General features: G+C 31.4%; 1 protein-coding gene across 1 annotated transcript in view; it reads left to right on the top strand.

Moving 5' to 3' along the window:
* Window positions 1-23,687, top strand: part of LOC118193663 (gamma-tubulin complex component 5-like) — a 125,941-nt gene that overhangs the window by 39,958 nt on the left and 62,296 nt on the right. Inside the window, exons 7-9 of the mRNA XM_035364785.2 lie at window positions 1,277-1,366; window positions 17,059-17,152; window positions 22,732-22,939. Coding sequence (XP_035220676.2) covers window positions 1,277-1,366; window positions 17,059-17,152; window positions 22,732-22,939 — 392 coding nt within the window. The remainder of the gene's footprint in view (window positions 1-1,276; window positions 1,367-17,058; window positions 17,153-22,731; window positions 22,940-23,687) is intronic.

Below are 23,687 nucleotides of genomic sequence, written 5' to 3'. Positions count from 1 at the left end.
GGAACCTGCTGTAGCTTCAAGATTTTGATATAGTGATTTCATGGGAAACGTGCAGTAAATGGAATAGGGTAATAAATATTATGAAGCTGAATTTTTTTATTCCATTTAGCCCTTTGACTCCCCCCAAAAAAGTAGTCATTAAAAAAGTTCACTTGCTTGTCACACGGTCAACATATTGGTAATGCTTAATATACATAAATTTTTTACTGAATTTTTTAAAATTACTGTAGAAAATATGGTGATTACACTATAGTACCACTTGGACTATACATCTTGATTTGTTTCTGATGATGCTATAGAAAAAAGTTTTCCTTTAGACAGAGTCCATCATTACAAGCTAAGCACTGCCATTTTGTGCTATGGGGTTAAGCTTTTGCCTTGCATAAACCACATTTAAAGATGCCTCATATATTGGCATATGCACTGCTTTCTGTTGATGAGCCTCAGATGAAACAAAACATCTGTATTTTGTCACTTTTTTGTACCCATTTTCACAGTGCTGTGAATCTGCTTGTTACAGAGATTTGAAAAGTTTTCAGTCATAAAGTTTGACCTTCATTCATAGAGAATGAGATGTATGAATCTGTAACCGTCATGTCAACAAAATGCTAAAATATACGAAGCGACCAATGTTGAGAAGATAACTTACCAGCTGTTAAAAAAGTTATACTGAAATTTATTACACAAAATACTCAGAAAGCACACTTATGACATTCTATAAACGTCATCACTCAGAAAATGCTGATATTGACAGAAGACTGCATTTTATCTTGAAATTTCTGTTATGGGCCAAAAGATGGGGTCCTAAGGTATTTATTTATGTATGTAGTTATTTAAGAAAACCATCGGATTACATTCTATAGAATTTTGAATAAATAGTTTCAGCATTAGACCACCAGGAGTGAAAGGGTTAACAAAAGCAATATCATTTATTGTATGTTAAAATAAAGGTGATTTTTCATTTTTTCATTTTCTAATTTTGTTTCAAGTATATGCAATTTTTTTATTTCTGTAAATTTTGAATTTCATTTTCTGAATTTTTTCCAGACTTCTCATTTTTACTCCCATGAGGTTAGCAGATGTGCGAAGTATAATTTAAAGTTTGAGTTGTTTTTATTCTTGTAATTACATTTCATTATAGGATTTTACCAGTATTTAAGAGTAATTAGGAATTAAGCTTTTATAGTTTGTATGACTTGTCTATATTTCCTTCTTAGATATATTTCCATATTTGTTTAGTATTTTTTATATGCTATTTTATGTAACCTAATTTTAGGGAGGAATTCTCTACTGCTCAAAATCTTTTTAATATCATTGAAAGAAAAGTAATCGTGCACGAACGGAATATCATCAAAGAAATACTGTGGTAAGCATGGTGATACCTTTCAAATGTGTAGTAATATTTAATATGAAAACAGTTACTTAACATATGCAAATAAATTCATTAAATTGGTCTAATGTTTTTAAAGTTCCCCCTTTTTTAAAATGTTCTGTTTATTTAAAAAAAAAAGGGAATTATAAATCAAAGATTAAAACTTTAATTACATATTTTTCCTTCTAAGTTCCCTACTTTGAGTATCATGGCTTATATTTTTATGCAAGGGCTGTTATTACTGTGATCATGACTAAGATTATAAGGTGTAAGTGTGAATAATAAACAAAGACAGGTACACTGCTCAAAAAAAAAAAAAAAGGGGACAGTGCTATATCTCCCGTTCTGGGGCAATTCACGAAATTCAAATTGCGTTCTTCATGTCTCGAAAGCGCGACTTAGGATATATATTAGATTTATATATAGCACTATTCTAACATAGGTATTTTGACACAAAATCAGACTTTTTCTGAAATAACATACCAATTTTTTTACATATTTCGATTCTACGACTCAAATTATGCCAGAATACCAAGTTTTGTAAAAATTGTACGAGTAGTTTTTGAAATATTAAGCTCTCAAAATTTTAGCTCCTCAATGTTAATTGAATTTGGCAAATATTTATTTATATCTCTTTTTTTATTAAACTTTTTTGATTTTTTCTCTCACATTTCGAAATTTAGGTTCATTCCAAATAAAATTTACCCATTTTTTGTGTTTTATTTTTTAAATTTCTATTTTTAAATAATTTTTCGAAAAAAATTTTGAATTATAACCTATAAAATTTTTACCATCATCTTAAAGTAAGTATATTTTTAAGCATATCTGCAAAAAATTAGACTTTTTTATTCAAAATTTTCTAAGATATACACAAATTTACATATTTTCGCGTTTTGAAATTTGGCATCTTTTTTTTGAGCGATAATAACGCCAAATGTGGTCTATGGATTTTTGTTACACTGTATTGCCACAGCTATTTTAAACCTTAAATTTTAAGTAAAATTTTACGGAGAATTAATTACATGACATTTTTTCCCTCAATGATGCATAATAAAAATTTATTAATACTATATGAAAAGCTATTTTTGTAAATAAATTTTTTAATATTTTTTTTAATTTCTCTCTATCTTTTTTTTTTTTTTAAATAAAAGTAAATTTTTGTATGAGTAAATTTTTACCTTCAGCGTTTTATCGTCTGCTACTTTACTTCGATTAAATCGAATTGTCTAAAACTGAGAATTTTCGTTTGATGTTTATTTGAATTTTATGACATTAACTGCACAATTTATTTCTAAACAAACTGATGCTTTTGAAGTGGCTGAAAGAGCGGCTGGTACTATCATCCATATTTTTAAAGCACAGTATATTTTTATAGAAACATAAGATTTAGAATAATCATTTTTATAAAAGTCAAATTATGATATAAATATACAACCCTCTAGAGACTGAATTAATGGAAGTTCAATGGTTATGTAGAAATGATCTGCAGCTACTTAATCGCTGGATAAGTCAGCAGGTTCTGTGGACAAGTAAGAATAATTATATAAACGACACCCAGCATTCTGAATTCAATTAACAACGAGGATACGATGTTTATTAAATGAATTCAAGAAGTTTTAAAACATAAAAAATCAGCTCATTTTTTATCCTAAACTGTATTTTTGTGCGTAGCGTATTTTCATTATTCTAATTTAAAATTCTAATAATTCTTAAAATTCTAATTTAGAATGTAATTGTCAAGAACTGATTCTTAATCATCAGTAATATAATAAGTAATTATTACGGTTATTAATAAATCCTTCTTATAAAGTAATTGCAAATATTTCAAAAAACTTTCTGTCTGAATGCAAATATTTTTCTGTGCAAATATTTTTAATTTTATATTTATCAAGATTGCACACGATATTATTTATTTGCACTTCAATTCTTAACGTCAGTTCCAGTAGAAGTTACAAATCAATTATATTTAATTAAGGATTGGATTGGATTATTTAATTATGGCAAAGCACACGAGGGCTATCTGCCTAAAGGGAGGGATGCCTTCGTGGAGGACTTTCTAAGGGAAACTGGCTCGTATACACGTTACACATCGGGAAAACCACGAAAACACCCATGCAACCAGCCTGTTCGCGGGATTCGAACCTTGGACCGAACTACCAGTGATCAGCGTCTTTACCGCTCGGCCGTTTGTGGGCCTTTATGAAATGGAAGGCGATAACTTTATTTAAAATGATTGTCAGAAATACCAAAATGTTTCGAAAAGTTGGATACTTTTTAATATACTTTCAGAATGCTTAAAGAAAAAGAGAAGAAAAATAAATTTTTTCGTAAAATTTAGTATTTGTTTTTTTATAATTTAAAATTTTTCAGTGTTATGATATTTGATTCTTGCGATTTCAAAAATAAAATATTTGACTAAAATATGAATAACATTTTAAGAAACCAAATGTAGGATAAAATTGTGTAAAGCAATGGGCACAATGATAAAACTGTTTAAAGCAGTGTATGCAAGTCATCCTAAGTTAAAATGTCGGTTATACATCTCTCTTATTTATATATATCTTTTCTGAACGGAACATTGAAAGGCATGTAAAACTGTGCTTTACTGTATTTTCTCTTTTAATATAGTATGCAGTTTTCAAACTCATCCTAGTCTGGGTTACAAAGTATTCTTCTGAAAGAAACGCAGTTCAAATAAATAAAATCAAATTCTGGAAAATTGATATTAATAAATATATTTAAAATGCTCAGTTCGAAGAAATAAATAGAAAATTTTAAGACAATTATCTGAAGAGACAATGCAACACAAACAATTAAAATAAAAGTATAAAAATTTAAAAATTACCTAAAATAATAACTATGACGAAAAATATATATAAAGAAAACTATTTGAAAAAAAATAAATGCTGCACCTTTATTTACGCAGTTCGAATAGGTAAATAGAAATTTTTAAAACAGTTATTCGAAGAAAAAAAAAGTGCAACTTAAACAATTAAAATGAAATTCGAAAAAGAAAAAATTACTTAAAATAATAAGTTATAATTAAAAATATAATATAAAGAATATTATTTGGAAAAAAGGAACGATGGTGACTTTTTTTCCTCTCACCGGAAAGGAAACTAGGTTGCCATATATTAAGAAGTTCGCCAAGTGAAGTATTCTTGGCGCAAACTGACAAAAAAGTGCCAACATAAATTTGTGAATTTCTCCGTAAATTTTGCTCCAAATTTTACAAAATTTCATATTTAGGCGTAATTTGAGTCGTAGAATCGAAATATGTAAAAAAATTGGTATGTTATTTCAGAAAAAGTCCGATTTTGTGTCAAAATACCTATGTTAGAATAGTGCTATATATAAATCTAATATATATCCTAAGTCGCGCTTTCGAGACATGAAGAACGCAATTTGAATTTTGTCAATCAGCCCAGTAGATCAGGAGATATAGGACTGTCCCATTTTTTTTTTAGCACTGTACTTAAAATTAGGCAAAGAAACAAACATGGATTTTAATTGGTACTCTGTTTCGAGCTCTGTCAGAAACAGGTCCATCTTTTTCGGAGGCCCACCAGCATTCGAGCAGTAAAGCCGCTAAACACTGGTAATTCAACCTGGGTTTGATTCCAGGTAAATGGGCTGGCTGCATGGGTGATTTAATGGTCATTTTCAGCTAGTTTATCTTAGAAGTTCTTCACAAAGGCATCCCTCCCCTTCAGATATCTTTCATGTGCTTTGCCATAATCAATTAAACCAAACCCTCTTCTTCAGGAGCAAAATGATTATTTCTAAAGGGAGGGGGGAAAAAAAAAACCACACATACTTTTGTGGTAGAATTCTTATTCATTTACTTATGTACAAAGGAGAGACAAGTGTAGCTAAATAATAATTCATTACTTTTGATGCTATTTTTCAAAACAGAGGGCAACATCTCCCAAAACCTTACCAGTGCCATTTGCAATGTGTTAGATCTTATTATGTGGTAAAAAAGGAGTGCGTACAATTTCTTAAATTTCATGTAACTAATATAATTGAGATACTTTTAAGATGTCCTTCAAGCCGAGCAGGATTAGAGCAAATTTTCTGTTTGGATTGATCCATTCAAAATATGAAATAAATTATTTCATACATAATATGGTTTGCTCATTAGTGTGCTACACTATATTAATTCTGAGGCTGTAGATTCAATTTTGTAATTATTAACTCAATTTCTCCTTGTTATTTATGACTAAGTATGTTAAATTTCTTTTTTTATTAGTAGTATAGTAATTTTCTTTTATTAAGTAATGAAGAATCTATATATATATATGTTTCTCACAATGTAGAAAAATGGTTTAATACAACAAGTATTGTCCACCAACCAAATATATGCACTCTGAAGATGGAATTTGTTTATTTGATTCAGGTTTTGTGCACATTTAATGTACTTTTAATCATCAAACAATTTTTAATTAATATGTTGCCACTCTTAAAATTTTATCAGAAACTCAGAAAACTCAGGAAAAAAAAAATTTGTAGCCGCTCGATAAAGTGTAACCTATGTATATTTTACATTTAGTCTTAAAACTCAGCAATTTAACAGAAATGTGTTGCCCCTTCCAGAAATAAAAAAATACTTTTATCACACATCGGTATGTTGCCATAACACAAAGCGTGAGATATTTGATTTTTCTTCATTATTCAATTAATCTCATCCTGAGCTATTTAGTAACAATTAATGCAATTTTTCATCTCTCGTATTTCAATGAAATCATTGTATAATATTCTTTTTTTTTTTTTTTTTTTTGTCATAACTATTTTAGGTTGCTGTCAAGCAGCTATAATATTAAATTAGTAAAAAATTGATTTCTTGCAACTGATTTTCTTAGTCATGGAAGAATTTGTTAGGGTTGCTGAGAATGCACCATTTTCAAAATTTTGTTTTACTGTTTATACCATTTGCAATATATTAAATGTTATATGGTAAAAATGAATTTTCCAATTTCTGAAGTTTTCTTTGTAAATTCTTATCTGTGATTCCATAGTCTAAATTTGTGTGCCTTAAATGATTTATTAGATTCCTTAATTGCTTTTTCTGTCCACTATTGGTAACTTATCACAAATTACTATTTGTAATCTATTACAATATAGCTCAGACCAAATTTCAGTAGGATTAGAGCATTTTCTCCCCTTTTGAATTTATCCATTTATTTATCCATTCAAAATTATAAAATAAAATTATAATATAAATTATTACATGCAATAGCATAAAATGTTCTTTTAATACACTATTTTTATTATAAATTTTATACATTATATTTATTGCAATTTAAATCAGTTTTATAATTTAATTTCCTTTTTTAATTCATTTTTATTTTCTGTTCCTTCTACATACAGTAGAACAATTATCCGAATCAATTGGGAATGAACCCCATTCAGTCGGATAATTGGATTTTTCACAAAGAAAGTGTCTACATACACTTTAATAAATTATTATATGTACTGTATTCTGAAAATAGAAGAAAAAAAAACTATTTTTAAAGAAAAAGAGATTTAAATTAATTAAGATGAAAAGACCAAACTTTTATGTACATTTTATATAGCGTACTGTACAGTACTTACAAGTGCTGAAAGTCATTGCTTGCTGAACATCTCGGTCAAAGTAAGCTGTTTGAGTGTCTTCATCCATTTTCGGGCAGCCAAGTTGTGTGTGTGCTTGACAACGAGAAGTTGCATGTGGTCACACTCGGGCAGATGCTCCATCCACTTCAGTGCAGTTTCAAGGCCAGCAAACGTTTCAATAGCTGATGCACATTCAATAGCAGACACGTCCTGTGTCAACTTCAACTTCAACACTTAAGTAATCTTCTTCCTCGACACTTTCTTCTCTCCCACTTTTAATAAGTCCATCATTTAGAATTTGAAATCCAGGTTCTGAGGAATCGCACAACATCCATCCTGCTGTATCCTCAGCATTAACTTCTGGACATTGAGGAATTTGCAAAAGAATGTTCCTGAATTCCTCAAGTGACATGTCACCGTCATCTTATCCTCTCTCTTCTCTTTCCTTTTCTTCAGATTTGTTTTCCTTTTTTTTTTTCTTTTCCTTCTCTTCTTCAGATGATTCTGAAATTCTGAAAGTGATTCGGATAGTCGGAGTTCGGATAAATGGAGTTGTACTGTAATTGTTTGTTTTACCATTTTTATTGTTACTATGAACTGAAATTAAATTTCAAAATCTGTTTAACTTAGATATAGCTAGTATGCAAAATTCTAAATAAATATATATATTACAAAGAAAAGATTGTTGCAGAATTATAAATTAGGTAAGTTAAATTATATATAAAACTGAAATATTAGTAATATAACAGTGCTGCATATGAATAGAGATATAATAATATAAATCTGAAATAAGTTTAAAAATTTTATTCTTTCATTTTTTAGACTGGTTTTTTTCTATGGTATGGTTTCTTCTTCTGTGGAAGGAACTTGCTAACATTGGAATTAATGCTGCTTAGTTAGTCACAAAAATTACTTTTCTTTAGAGAGAATCATTTTCTTTCTGTTTAGTTGTTACTACACAACCTTGGCTTGCACTCATCCAGTAGGGATGTTACAAAAAAAAAAAAAAAAAAAAAATCACATTGTTGAGGAGTAACAGATTGTATTTCTCCTGTATGAATCTCACCCATCTGTAATACTTAAAAAAAAAATAAATAAATATCCTCTTAGTTATTATGAAAGAGAAAATGGCGAAAAGAGGGGGGTTGGGGGCGGGAAACGTTGCGGTGCGCAATGAATTGGAAGTTGATCTGTCAGCACTATCCTTATCTTCAGGCAGATGTTTTTATTTTATTTGGCTTATAATTCCTTATTAAATGTAGTATTTCATCTCGATGTACTCCGTCTTTGATATGATTTAAATCGAATTCCTCGTCATTATAATTTGCTTCTGATAGTGAAGAAAGTGACACAGAGGTTATTGAAACGAAAAAATTTCGATTGACAAATTAGTTGGTATTTTCGACACAGCAATTATAGGACTTTAACAGCGGAACTTTGTAACTGAAGAAGAAATTATGTCTGTTTATAGAATTAAAGAGAAAGTGTTATCACATAAAACGAAGCAACTTAAACAACTTACATTGAAAGTATAATAATAATAAATGTTTAATAATGTATAATAATAAATGTTTAATAAAGTAAACAAATAAATATTAAGCTTTTTTTTGGTAAAAGTTTACAATATCGTGCCCCTTGTTTTTTGGCGATTCTTTTTTGACGCCAAGATCGGCGGCAGGAAGACACAATTTCGAGATGGCCGCTACGCAAAACCAAAATAAGAAGTCAAAGAATTGCATAAACTCTATGTCCAGAGTCGTAGCTAGGGTTTTCAGCGCTCAGGGACAACCGAAGATTTCGTGCCTCGTAACATCAGTTTGGCGCCCCTTGAATTCTGCGCCCGGGGACAGATGCCCCCCCTTGCCCACCTCTAGCTACGCCCCTCTCTATGTCTATGTACACATCAATCTGTTTTTACTTAAAAAAACATCCTAGAATTGCACAAACTAGGCATTGCGCACTGCTTTAACTGCTTCCCTTACACCTTTTTTTGAAAAAAATTGCAAAAAATCATCACATTTTTTTATTTTATTATTAAATACTAGGAAACGAAACAAAACAAAATATATAGGTTTTAAGTTGAATTTTTAATTTTTTACAGATGTAAAAGCATTTAGTTTTAATATTAGGTTACTATCCCGAGTTATCTCGGGCAAATAAAAAAATTAAATGTTAGTTCGTTGTATGAGAGTTTTTGAAACAAGGGACAACACAAAGTGATACCTAACATTCTATACACTGGTAATCTGGTCACTTTTCTTACTGGCTTACCTCTGGAATCTCTTTTACGGGAGAACAGAGGACACTGCCTCATTGGATTTGATTTTTTTTTTCAGTAGCAGGAATAACATCTGGAAAATGCCTTGAGGTTATAATCACTATCTGAAAAATCATCGCATTCGCTATCTTGCATCATCGCCATTATTTTACTTTTTTCAACGCAACTATCATTCTTCATACATTACTAATCCACAAGCCGACGTATACTGGACAATAGGGGAAACACATGACCAGTCCCGCCAAAAGAACCGCAAAAGCAACAAAACTTGGCGAATTGCCAATAAAAGCTGAATATTTCCTTTCATTTCCTCCAAGCCGAGTGAAACCGTGATAAAACAAATCGTATTGACAAATTCTGCTTTGCCCGATTTTTCTTGGAATAATAATTAACTGCAATATATACGAACCCGGGATAACTCGGGATAATCTGGCAAGCGGTTAAATTTGTCCATGTAACTCATCAATCTATTTTTATTTAAAAAAAATCAGGAGGCTAAGGCAAAGTTAAACTATCATGGTAACCAGAAATGAGATTTCATCGTCAAAATTTTACAAAAAATTGTCGCTAATCGAAGGGGCACCCAATTCTACACTAGAGCCTTTTTTTTTGTAACTTTTGATACCCTTTAGATCATAATTGTTCTTTATTTCATAAATTACGGTTTAATATTTTTAATTTTGTAATTTCTGCATGCCATCTTACAATATTTAAACTGATGATCTATAATCCGGAAAAATTGATAATCCGGAATCGCCGAAGTCCGGACGAGTCCGGATTAAAGACTTTTCACTGTATTTTTCATTTTATTCAACTAGAGATAAAAATGCTTTATTTCTAGATGTGTTGTCACTATTTACTGCTAAATCCTCGAATTAATTAATATAAATGTTATCAAATTTGTACAAAATATGCAATAAATAAAAAATAAGAAATTCTGGCTTCAAGGTGCACATGTTCGGGTGGAGGGATGTATATCAAATTTTGGGAGCTCTAGGTGTCGTCATTTTTACACAATGTGAGGAACATACATACATACATATAAAATTCTTGTTTATTTAATAGTAAATATTGGTTAGAAAAATGCATTTGTGTTTATGCTCATGGTTTCATCTTTGCAGTTAAAATGTGCAATGAATTCTCTCATGGCAACCATATCCCATAAATAAGCACTTTTGAAAATTGTTATTCTTTATAATATAAACATTGATATTAACAGTTAAATTTTAGTTTCTAAGATGATCACATCCTAATATGAGCAAGACCGCCAAATGTTTGTTAAGCCTACCATTGAAATGTTTGGTTTCAGCATCAAATTGAAACATTTTGCACTATGATCAGATCAGGGAGTTATATTTCCAATTCTTTACTATAAAAGGAAAATTATTTTTATATTTATCATTTGCAAATCATAAATTGCAGCCTTTCTTGATTTGCTATAATTTATCACACAATCTCAATTTATATGCCTTAAATCAGCGATTCTCAACTGCTGGTACGCAAGAGAAAAATAGGTGGTATGCAAAGAAACAAAGCATTTTTAACTATTAAATTAAAAAATTAAATACATTAACATCATGTTTAAGATTTTCTCTAACACTCATAAATTTCTGCGATATGAGCTGTGTTCAAGGTCAATAGCCGCTCATAGACTTTAGCAAAACAATCCATTTGTAAGGATTATGTTAATTTTGTTAACAGTTAAATTTTGAGTTAAAGTTCCTTTCCTATCGATTCTTAACTTCAACTTACTACATCCTGCCAGAACGTAGTTTTAGAATCACGTCTGAATACATAATGAGGAAGAGCAGTATTTAACCGCAAAGTTCATCGGTCTTAGGGAGAGAGATACCAGGTATTCTGGCTGCACGCACTTACCTTTTTAGGCTACTCTTTCATAAGCTATTATTATGCTCGGCCGTACTTTAGGCACTTGATAGCTTTGCAGTCTATTAATGTTAAAAGGCCAACTCTGTTAGAATCTTGATAGCTTCGGCTATATCTCTTTAGTTAAGATTAGGTTAGTATTATTCTTAGCCTCTTAAGTTCAAGCCGAATTGTCGGCTTTATTGTACACTCCAAGAGGGAGTTTTGTTAAACTTTAGTTGGAGTAATAAAGGGTTAGTTTACCCTTCTATCTTGTTGTTTCCTGTCACACGAACTCAAGCGATTATTCGCTTATTAGTTCTTAAGATTCTTTCACTTCCAACAGTAACTTAGTATTAAAGTGAGGAACTCTACACATTTTTACTTTCACATATATAAATGGATGTCGTGTTTAATAGGAAATAAAAATAAGTTTTTGTAAAAAGATTATTCTTTTAGAGTAATTACCATTAATTCTTTTCGAGTTGATTGATCTATTAACATGTCGCCACCATTTCCAGGCTCATATTGCTGTATTATCAATTAGAATTGTTTCTTTACATCGATTTGCTGTCTCTAACAGCAGATATTTTCTCTTCTTGTTGCTTTGTATTTCTTACTTTTCTACATAAAAGTACATTTCTCAATGTAAGTACATTTTTTACATTGAGAATATCGGCATTTGTTTTTGAAGAACTGGTAATATATTAGACATTTAAATTATTGTGAAAAATAATAAAACAAACCTGGATTTTCAAAATGGAAAAATGGATAGGATTCTAAGCAGAAAAGTGATGATTCACTAGGGGTGGATCCAGAACAATATACACTGACTACCAATAAGTATTTGCACACTTATGCAAATGACGATATCTGCGGTCCTAAGGTACGTCACGGACTCCGCCGGTATATATCGTGTAGGAAACAGCATCGGCTTTAGTCACATGCAAGATGCCTTGCAGTTCAGAGCTCTCTGATTTCGGGAAAGGTATATTTATCAGGTATCACAAATGTGGCCGATCCTTAAGGGACATATCTAGCGATCTGAAGTACCCAAAATCGACAGTGGCCTGTGATTAAGAAGTGGAAGGTGAACGGTGATTGTCAGAATGTGCCCTGAGTTGGCAGACCAACGAAACTGGGAGATAGAGACTGACGAGTGCTGTCCAGAGAAATTCGGAAGAACAGCACCCAACTGATGGCCCTCATCTGCGAGGAGTTTCAACAGGCACCTGGGAGTATTGTTTCAATGAATACCATTCGTAAGGAAGCACATCTGCTTGGTTTTTCATGGTCGTGTTGCTGCCCATAAGCCTTTGATTACAAAGTCCAACCACGCTGCTCGGTTAATGTGGTGCAAAACACATCGAAATTGGACCATAGATCAGTGGAAACAGGTTCTTTGAAGTGACGAATCAAGGTTCACCCTTTACCGTTCGGATGGCAGGGTCTGGATCTGGCTTCTACCTGCAGAACATCTGCCAGAATGCATTGTACCAACAGTCAAGTTCGGCGGAGGTGGAATTATGGTCTGGGGGTTTTTCTCCTGGTATGGGCTGGGACCCTTGGTCCCCATTCATGGTAAGCTCAACTCCGATGCCTACTGCACTATGTTGGATGACAATGTGCTTCCTATGTTGTGCCAATTTTACGGGTTGGACCCCTGTTACTTTCAGGACGACAATGCCAGTTGTCATGTTTCGACGTTAACCAAGGCTTGGTATGGTGCCAATGGAGTTCATTGAATGGACTGGCCTGCCTAGAGTCCAGACCTGAACTCTATCGTGAAACTCTGGGACGAGTTGCATCGACGAATTCAGGGGTGCACTACCCGTGCAAAATCGGTGAAGGAACTTCTATGTCTTCTCCAAGCTGAGTGGAAGAAAATACCACTAGCTGTCATACAAAGACTTGTGGAAAGTATGCCCCGGAGGGTACACGCTGTAATTACCTCTCGTGGAGGCTCTACCAACTATTGATTTCGAATAAAATTTTTCTTTTATATCACAGGTGTCCAAATACTTATTGGTAGTCAGTGTACTATCACTAAAAATATTGAAAAGAACAATTGTTTATTATAGTAAAAGTTATTTATCATTTGCGTTTACTTGGATTGGAGATGAAATGGGCCCTCAACCTCAGTGTGTTGTTTGTGGTGAATTGTTATCCAATAAAAATATAAAACTATCGTTTCTTAAAAGACATCTTGAATGTGCATGCCAATTTAAAAGATAAATATGAATATTTCAAGAGGAAATTATCCGAGTTTAAAAATTGTAAGCAAGTAATGAAAGATTTTGTTACTTCAAGTGAAAAAGCTTTGGAAGCTAGTTACCTAGTAAGCCCTAAGAATTGCCAAGACAAGGTAGGTTCACAGTATTTGAGAAAACCTTTATCAGCAGCTAAAGATACCGTTTTAAATATTATGGAAAGAAAAAGGTGACTAATGAACTTAATAATATTCCATTTCCAAATGATACACTAAGTCGATGAATTCATGAAATGGCAAATTCTATAAAAGAGACACTTATTCAAAAAATAAAACACAATGAATATTGTGCATTGCAAATGGGTGAAAGTACTGGTGTAATGAACTTTGTTAAATTAGTAGTATATATACGTTTCGAAGAAGGTAAACAAATTGCTGAAGAGTATTTATTTTGTGAATCTCTTCATGATAGAGCAACTGCAAATGAAACTTCCATTTAAAGTAATTGACAGTTTTATGTCTAAGAATGATATTCCTTGGAATAAGTGCATTGCTATATGCAGTGATGAAGCTCCTGCGTAAACAGGAAAACATTCTGTTGTTAATTCTCAAATAAAGAAAGTCACACCAGAAACTAAATTTACTCATTGCTTCATTCATCGTGAAGCTTTAGTACCTAAAATAATCTCCAAAAACATGAAAATCATTTTGAATTCAGTTGTGAAACTTGTTAATTTTATTAAAAACCGAGATTTAAATTAAAAAATATTTATGATTTTATGCCAAGAGATGGGCAGTGAACATGAAATGCTTTTGTTATATTTCAAAGTAAGGTGGTTATCCAGAGGCAAAGTTTTAAATCATCATTTTGAACTTTGATCAGAAATTAAAATTTTCCTCTGTGATTCAAAATCTGAATTGCAAAAATGTTTATTTACTGAATTATGGTTGGCCGGTTTAGCATATTTACCTGATATTTCTGGAACGTTAAATGAATTAAATTTAGGATTTCATGGACAAAGTGTTAATTTGTTTAGCATTAGAGATAAAATTAATGCAACGATAAAAAAAAATGAGCTAATAATCAAAGTATTGGATGAAAATATTTTAAGCTTTTTACCACTTTTAGAAAGTTTTCTAACCAAAAATAATTTGAAAATAAAAGAAGAATTAGCATCCAACATTATAAGTCATTGTTTTTTATTCATAAATAATTTCAACATGTATTTCCCTGAGGATTATGAAAAAGAAAATTGGATTAGAAATCTATTTAGTTTAAATGTACCTGAAATTTAATCTCGTAAAGAAAAAGAACAATTGATAGAAATTTCTCATGAGGGAGCTCTAAGTGAAAATTTCAAAAGTTAACTTTTCATTTGTTAACTTTTGGCTAAACCGAAAAAAAAAAAAAAAAAAAAAAAAAAAAAAAAAAATTATTAAATGCATTTCAAATAAAGCTATTATTATTATTATTATTATTATTATTTTTATTTTTGCACAGCCTGTCTAATACAAATGGCCAATAGGTTATGCAAAGGGAAATATATATATGTTTTAATATTTGTATTGAGAAGTGGAAAAATAATCATTCTAAAATGTAATGGTGGTACTGAAGTTTTTGTTTAGATGGTATGCATTAGTCGAAAGGTTGAGAACTGCTGCCTTAAATTATTTAACAAATTCCTCAAATTCCAAATGAATAATAAACTTTAAAATGAATAAAAAAATGCAAGAAAAACTATTCACAAGAAGAAGTAACAAAATTTAAAATGAAGATCGAGTGTGGTAAATCTTGAAACATGGAGAAATGCAAAGTTCTACATTCCATGCTCCACAAGTATAAAATGTTTGTTGCCCCCCCTTTTTTTTTTAGCATGATGTGGGAACAAACTATGCACCTTCCCCCCACCCTTTTTGTAAATACAGAGGGCAGGAAAAGTCCTATTAGATAATTGGATAGGCGCTGGTACAGATCTGACAGTAAAACAGTAAACTGCTTTTCTTCTTGATAATATTTGTAGTTTTTGAGGATTTGTTCGATTAATTTAATTTCAAATTGGAGAAAGGGTATTGGTATTTTAATGACTAATTTTTTTTTTTTTTTTTTTTTTTTTTTTTTGTTAAAATTAATGTTGGAGTTCAACACTTTTATATCCATCAGCCCCCCCCCCCCCAAAATTTTTGTGTGCCATTTTACTGACTTTCTAAAACATGAATAGTGTGTCATAATTATGCCTACACCGCCTATGTTTTTGTTGTAATCTATAATATATTTAGGTTTTAAAATGTCTTCGCCAGTAACTCTATTTTCTGCCAGATTTAGTCATTTCTGGCCATTAAGGATTGTTAGCATAAAAATGACCTTTTCTTCTTCTTTTTTTTTTGAACGTGATGATGTTCATATTTTCTTATTGAATGCATCTAATTCACCCCTTTTTATTTATTTATTTATTTATTTTTTTTTCTAGAAAGTCTGTGTGCATTTTCCCTTGTTTTTAATACTGTTCTGCAAATATTCGATTTTAGAGAATACAAATATCCTGCAAGCATTAGGGAAATGAAAAGGTATTACAAACTTGTAAAAAATATATAATAAATAAAGACAAATTAGAAATTCAAAATTCTGCCTTCAGATGCACATGTTCGGATGGATGGCTAAGTGTAATCAAATTTTGGTAGCTCTAGATGTCACAATTTTTATACACATACAGATTCGTCATTATTTAATAGTAAAGATTGATTGGAAGAATGCATTTGTGTTTATGCTCATGGTGACATCTTTTGTGGTTGAAATGTTCAATGAATTCTCTTGCCAACTGTATCTGAAAAAGAGATCCAAATATAAATTACAACTTTTCTCACATAAATCACTCATCAATGTTTTCACTATCATTTCTCCGTAAGACCTATTACTGCTTAGCATTTCTGTGTCTCTCTCACAATAACTTAAAAAATTCTGTACATAACTGGTAATTGATATAATAGTAAAAAAAACTGTTGTGTGGATGACTGAAGGGAAAATCGCAACTGTCTTGATCGTTTAAAACATAATTCTTATTTTGAACAGGAAAAATTCTTGAGAAATGCATTTTTGCTTAAATTACTACTATACTAGGGATGCTTAATGGACCCCAGAATTTCTATATGGGCAGTTTACGTTTTAGATAATAGGAAGGGAAAAACTTTGCATAGAGACATGCTATAGGCAGAGCAAACAGATGTAAAATTGACATATAATAACTGAAGTTGTGTTTATAACTTGGAAAGTATTTGTGTTAACGCTGAGCAGCTGATTGGGCTCAAGATTTCGCAGTGCAGAGAAATTGCAGAGTGACATAACATTCTGCAGAGTGATGCAAAATGATGCAAAGCATATCCTTGAAGTGGGGATTTATTTAATTAAAATTATGAGTTTAAAGATCTATTGCCAGTGAGTTCCAATTAAGTTTAATAATTTTGTTTCATATTTACATCACATATATATGCATGCATTTCAATTTTATAATCATGTTTTATATTCAGTTTCAATATTTGCCATGTATGCAATAATAACAAATTAATCTGACATATTGTACTGAAGGCAATAATTGCTGTGTAGGAATGTAAAAGATTTAATTCATGAAAAGTACTTTTTCTTTGCTTTTAAAATTCACTGTTTGAAATTTAAAACTGGGTAAATTGATAAAATTTAACGTTGTATTTTTAGCTGTTAATATAATTTAACTTTATATTTTTCAGGATGCTGAGTGGAGTGAAAGATGTGTTTATACTTCAATGGAATGGTTCTGAATTTTTACCGAATTCACAGATTCATTTGTGCGAATTAACTTCTGTAAGGCTTTATCTTATATTTATTTTAATCTATAGTCTTATATTTATAATATAATCTTATATGTGTATTAATATCTTACATTTATTTTTTATAAAGCTTTATTTTATAGTTATTTTAATATTTGAATCTTTATATTCCTTTATTAAATGTAATGTAAACTTGCAGCTTTTTTTATTGTAGATTTTAATATCAGCATGTTTATTATGTGAACAAATATCTGGTGTAAGATGTTAATTGTTGGATAAGTAAAATCTTTTAAATTTCACTGCATGCTACTGATAAATGGATGTTTTAAAAGCAAGTAAATAAGGCAAAATTTCCTTTTCACATTAGTTACCATAAGGTCTCCTTTTAATAATTTAGGCATTTTGTTAACTTGGATGTATAGTTTCATATATGGCATAGTTCTGTAAGTTGAACAGTTATGTTTCATTTAACAAATATGTTCACATTTTAGCAGATGTTTATTATATATGTATTTATAATAATAAACACTGGTTATTTCAAGATTCTTGCAGTAATAATTTCAAATTACCTTTGTAACTACCATATTTCCTCACATAATTTTCCCTTTTGTTTTAATAATTACGTTATCTGAAAATCGAGATACAAAAAATGATGCGAATAATTTAATTTTTAAAAGACGTAGTTATAGTATAAGAACATAACAGGTAAAAATTAGTCATGGATAAATTACACGTAACTGTCACAATATTATTTCTTTAAAAGAAACCTTCTTTCCAATAAGAATTCATAGTATTAATATGAATATTGCAATATCTGACAAATTATTTTCATTTATAATGTTGTGTTTTTTTATGTATAGGTTTGTGGAGTGAATAACGAAAACAGCACTTGATAAAGTATCGAAACACAATTTATTAGCCAGTATTACCCAGAACAGCTCCAAAAACATGTTTACAGTTGTCAAAATGGCAAACACACTGAAACAATCAGCAACAGAGCTTTCAGACTATAACTGATATCAGTTATCTTTCAAGCTATAACGGTGAAGACAGCTTCATGACAAAGCACTAGAGTACAGCTCCCGATTCAGTTCGGTCGTTTTCAGAACTCTATGTACTCTCGAGACTCCACGCTGCAGCTCACAAAGCACTAGACGATACACTCGTTAGCCTCAACAATGCACACTCTTGATGTACCAACTTGCGATACAGCCGATGACCAACTCGAGATTAGACTGACGATCAACTCAATGGACTAGGCACTGACTGACTGACTCGCTGCATACCAGCAGGGAATTATATAGCTTTTGGCTTGCATTCGAGAACATTCTGGGCCAAACTAGTAAGAATTCATTTCAGAAGATTCTCAATCCGTCTATGGTATATCACCAATTTTGTCGCCAAATGGGCGATTTCGTGCCAAATTTGGCAACCTTGCTTTCCCTTGTTATTTTTTAGCAACCCCAAACCCGCCTAGCGGAGAAGCTATCATACCACATCCAGACATTTCATAACAATATTTTCCTGTAACTTGAATCTTGCCTGTTCTTATTATGTCTGTGCTACTTCTTTGGCCTCAGATTATCAATTAATAGAGAAGGTGAGTGCGCTGTTGAGTCAGCTAAATTTATAGACTGAATGCTGGTTCATATTTGCATAGCTGTGAGGATCGGTTCTAGGCTGGCATAAAATTCAAGAGTTACGAAAAAAAAAAGGTCTGCTGTGACCTTCGCAGTTTGTTTGCGGGAATTTATCTCTCTAGTTAGGTCAGAATTATCACTATAAATCCATTTTAAAATTTAAGGGTAACCCATTCTCTGAGTGCATTAAGGAAAGGGGAAAATTACATGAATATTTGGTAAGTTTTAGAATCTAGTGCTAAAAGTGCTAAAACTCTGGGGGAAAATACGCAAGTAATGCGATTTTTTTTTTTTTTTTTTTTTTTTTTTGGTAGAATACTCAACACCAAAATAGGAGACTACAAATTCAAAACAGCATTTAAAATTGCATTTTAGGAATCAGTTTTTTCGAAACACTTCATGCACAGATTGATGTATTAGAATGCTATTCATTTTGAAGCATCTTTGATATTTAATTTATATGACTGTGTTTGTAGAAATAGTTGAACTTTTTTTTTGGGGGGGGGAGAGTTTTGTCTCGGATATTTGTGTTTTACACCTGAGTTGATTTGTATATGTATATATATGTATTCCTGACAGCACATGTCATGAGCATCCATTTGAGTTTGAATTAAGTTATGTGGAACTCATTGCTTGTGTACTTGTTTTACTCTTAAATGGCCATGTAAAACTGAATGCACTTCTGTCATTGAAATGTTCGAAAATGCCTTATTTTCATCCTTTGTGACTGACAGCATCAGTGTTTTCTGGTGTTGAGGAGCAGTTTTTGTTTATCCTTTATGCAATTCGTTACTCATACCCCTGTGTGCACAATGGGATTCTTTAATGAGTTGTAAATTTTTGCTTTGGTACCGAAAGTCAGTTGAATTCCATCATCACTTTGTTTTGTCAGAGTTTGTCAGTAGTCATTAAAAGCATAGCTCAAGATCATCAGTTGGTTCAAATTTAAAAAATAATCATAGCTGAAAGCTTAAAAGCTCTCATTTCAGTTTACACTTAATTTTTCACACACAGTGAATTTTAAGTCATCATATTATTGTAGTACAGCTGTTTTATCTGTTGATATGTCACTCTGTTTCATGCATAATTTTTTTACTAGAACTGTGCCATACGTATACTTAATGCTGCCCATTCCTGTACGTTATTTAAGAAATCTTATTTCTAAATGAGAGCAAACTAAATTTGTAAAAGCATAGAATTAGTGTCTGAATATTATTTTCTTCAGCTTTACAAGAAGAATTTTCAGTGCATTACTCCATGTAATGCTGCTGTTATTTATATATTGCCTTGAAATTTGTTTATTATACCACAAACAAAGCGAAATGCATCAAATGATATAGATCTTTCTGCTCAAAAATTTTACACGATGGTTCTAGTTCTTTAGAAAAGCCATTCATAATGTGCTACTTTATATGAACTTCGGTATTTTGCAATTTCTGTAAACAGTATTTTGAAAAAAGATTACTTGATTTGTCTTCTTTAAAATATTTAATTAATAATCCATAAATTTTAATTATTGCATACAGGGAATTTTGGTACTAATGCTTGCATTCATGGGCACTATCAAATGGAATTATTTTGATCATTTATTATTATTTAATATTTAAAAAATTCTTTTTACTAATCTCTGTTACTTATATTATGTTTTGATGTTAAAAACATCTGCAATTTCAGTCTTTCCGCTTTTTATAATTGTTATTTGCCTTATATTACACTATGCAATCATTTGTTTATCATTTTACGTCTTTGCAAAGGTTCCTGCTCCACAAGCATGAGAATTTTCATTTATCATCCATATTTGTCATTGCCTGGCAATTATCTAATCCCGAGAAATTGTTCTATTGGATGTTCCATAAGATTTTTAAAATGAAATCTTTCAAATTAAATTTTTTAAATTAAATAACTGCATGATTTAATCTGATGGTCTTCCAAAGTTCAGCACCAGGAGGAATAAGAGATATGAGAGCCATATTAACTGAACAAACAATAAAAGGTGCAGGGCTGAATTGATTAAAATAACAAAATAACAGCAATGGCCTATTCTGACTTGTATAACATGAAGAAATCAGTATTATATTTTGTGTTGCACCATGGTTTGTGATAATTGCTGTGACATGTTTCAGCACTGGGGAAAAAAAAAAAAAAAAAAAAACTTTGGATGTGTGCTTTTGTAGTCCATCCTGTTAATGTTTGATGATAGGAAAATGATCTGGTGAGGTGTAAGTTGACTTGATGAGTAAAGAAGAACTGTTGTGTTACATGTGGTCGCACGTTCTTATGGTGAAACTTGGATGGTGACAAGCTGTGAAAATAAGGGAGAAAAAACTTCCAGAAATTCAGAGATGTAATACTGGCCATTGAAGCATATTAGGTGGTGTAGGTGTGCAGGTGTAAAATCCAGCTGTACTCAGATTGTAGCTCCAAGTGACAGACTGATATAATATTACATTACAAGTTTCATTATGTCTTTCACAAGGGTCATTATGTCTATCATTGCATTGCTGCAAGATTCAGTTACAACCATTGTTATGCTGTGAGCAAAAGTGGGATTCATCAGAAAAGATTTCTTGCCAACGATGCATACATTCGTATGCATTGTTGAATGTACCATTGTAAGTACCGAATCCTGTGCTGTGGTGTCAAAGGAAGCTAGAATAATGGTTGCTTTGCTGACAACTTATGGCAGTACAGATGTTGTTGGACTGTCTGTGTGAATGCTTAATATTGTGGAAGACACCCAATTTCTCAAATAAGAATTTTTTTGATTTTACAATACCTAATGGCACTATGGGCCAAATGGTCTGTTATCTTGAGTATTGATGAATGGATGCTATTGAGATCCCAAAGGTAATTCTGTGTGGTCCACCTTAACTCATCTACCAACAATTCTTCTAATAAAGATCTCGATCTATGCAAGAAGCATTTGTGTGGCATGATAATCTGTAGTCTAGGTGAGTTATAATTTTCCTGTAATCAAATTCTGAGACATACTGGTATAGGTTTCATTACTTCTTACAAAAAAGCTTCTTACAAAAAAGCATAAAATGTCCTCCAACAACAAAAATAAACAAAACAAAAGAATGATGTTTCTAAATGAAAAATTGGCAACTCCAATACTCTGGCTCTCAAAGGTAGCCTCAATGAGTGCCTAACGAAAAATGATTCTCCATCACTAGTCCTTTGAAAGTAAGGAGAAAAATTTTAATTTCAGTCTACCTTTTTTTACATGATGTGCATGATTTTCATATATGTTGCAAAGCTAATTGTTTGCATATTTTATAATGATTGACTTATGCTGCCTAATCAGGATAATTGTTAGTGACTCTGATTGCCATACCAAAGTGCTTGGGTTGTTTGAATCCCGAAGAAGGTATGGATGATTGTAAATGTATAGTGTCTGTGCAGCATGAGGCACTCAAAATATTTGGTGAGCCAGAAGTCCTCGGAGAGATTGATGGTAGGGGAAGAGGGATGGGAAGCCTCACACCTGTCTCCTCCCCAGGGTGCTCTCCTTTAAAACTGGGGATGGAACAGAGCAAAGTTGTACTATCACCTGTATGGTGCTCGGGGCTTTTGCCAGTGACAGGCACAATCTTGCATCCATGCCACGATAAATTCCTTAGGCTTGTTCTGATATCAGACTAGTGAGATTAGTCACAACATAGGTCTACGCATGGTTCAAATTTCAAGTCTGTTGTATACTTCTTTTGTGATGTTGCATTTGAATGGCTAGCAGTGCTTTTTAATAAATATTTTTTTTTTAGTATCTGTAATTAATGTGCAGCAAAACACATCAAATTTGTGGTTTGTATTACATCTAACTGATATGCATCTGTCACTTATCTCTCAGTTATTAGAATCAAGTTGCAAGCCTAACTGATAATTTTTGTAAAAATTTGCATCATCTATTATTTATTTCAATACAGAATAATAACTTGCTTTTTGCTTAATTACATTTTTTAATTATTTTTAGAAATCCTTGGGCAATATTTTGAAGGAATTTTGTGAATATGGAACCAAAATTGCAGTTCTGAGAGATTTTGTAAATGATGTTCAGTTAAGAAATTCAGACGTTGGTAAAAACTGCCATACCTTTCAGGCATACACAGAAGCTGTAAAAGAACAAATACAGTATGTCACCAATCAGATATCTGATCTGGATAAAATTTTGAGGGATAAGAGTAAGTATATAATTACATATATGTATTTTATATCTGAGGTGATTGCCATCTGGATATAGTTGGACTTCTGGATTTTTAGCCTTGTTAAATCCAAAATTTCTGGATTTATGGAACATAGATTCATTGTCTTTCTTTTAGAAAAAATACTTCATTCAGAGATAACATAATCTTAAAACTTTTCTATTCAGAGGAGACAGACGAGAGCTGAAGGTTTCAGGCTAAACACAGAAAGCAGAAATTCCCTATATTGTCAAAATTGATTAAATCTCTGTCCATATGCCGTTTGTTGAAAATTCATTGAATTGTATGGATTACAGAATATAAAGCAGCCTCTAACAGTGACAGCCTAGATATTGTGCAGACTGAAATATTTTTTATTTCATCACACAAAAACACAAGTGAAGGTTTTAAGTTAGAAAAATCCCTCTGAAGACTTTATTAGTAAAGATTTTAGGGATAATTTGGTGAATGACTGGACAGCTTTTATATAGCAAAATATTTTTCATTCAATGAACCATTCTGTTCCTTCTTATAGTTCCTCATCTCCAACACTTTGCAGTGTCTGTTAATACTTCGAGATCTAATCTGATACTCAAGTGAAAAGCCAAAATATTTTGCTGATCACACTGAACTTTCATTTGCTAGCAAAGAAAACCATTAATGCAGCAATTCCCCAAAATTAAATCTGATGTTGTATATTATAAATTAATTTTATAATAAATTTTAAAAAATTATATTTTCTGCATAT

The sequence above is a fragment of the Stegodyphus dumicola genome, chromosome 10 (genome assembly GCF_044657685.1).
Source record: "Stegodyphus dumicola isolate Sdum_Otavi_A_Nest chromosome 10, ASM4465768v1".
Taxonomy (NCBI): domain Eukaryota; kingdom Metazoa; phylum Arthropoda; class Arachnida; order Araneae; family Eresidae; genus Stegodyphus; species Stegodyphus dumicola.
This window is presented reverse-complemented; position numbering and strand designations above follow the sequence as displayed.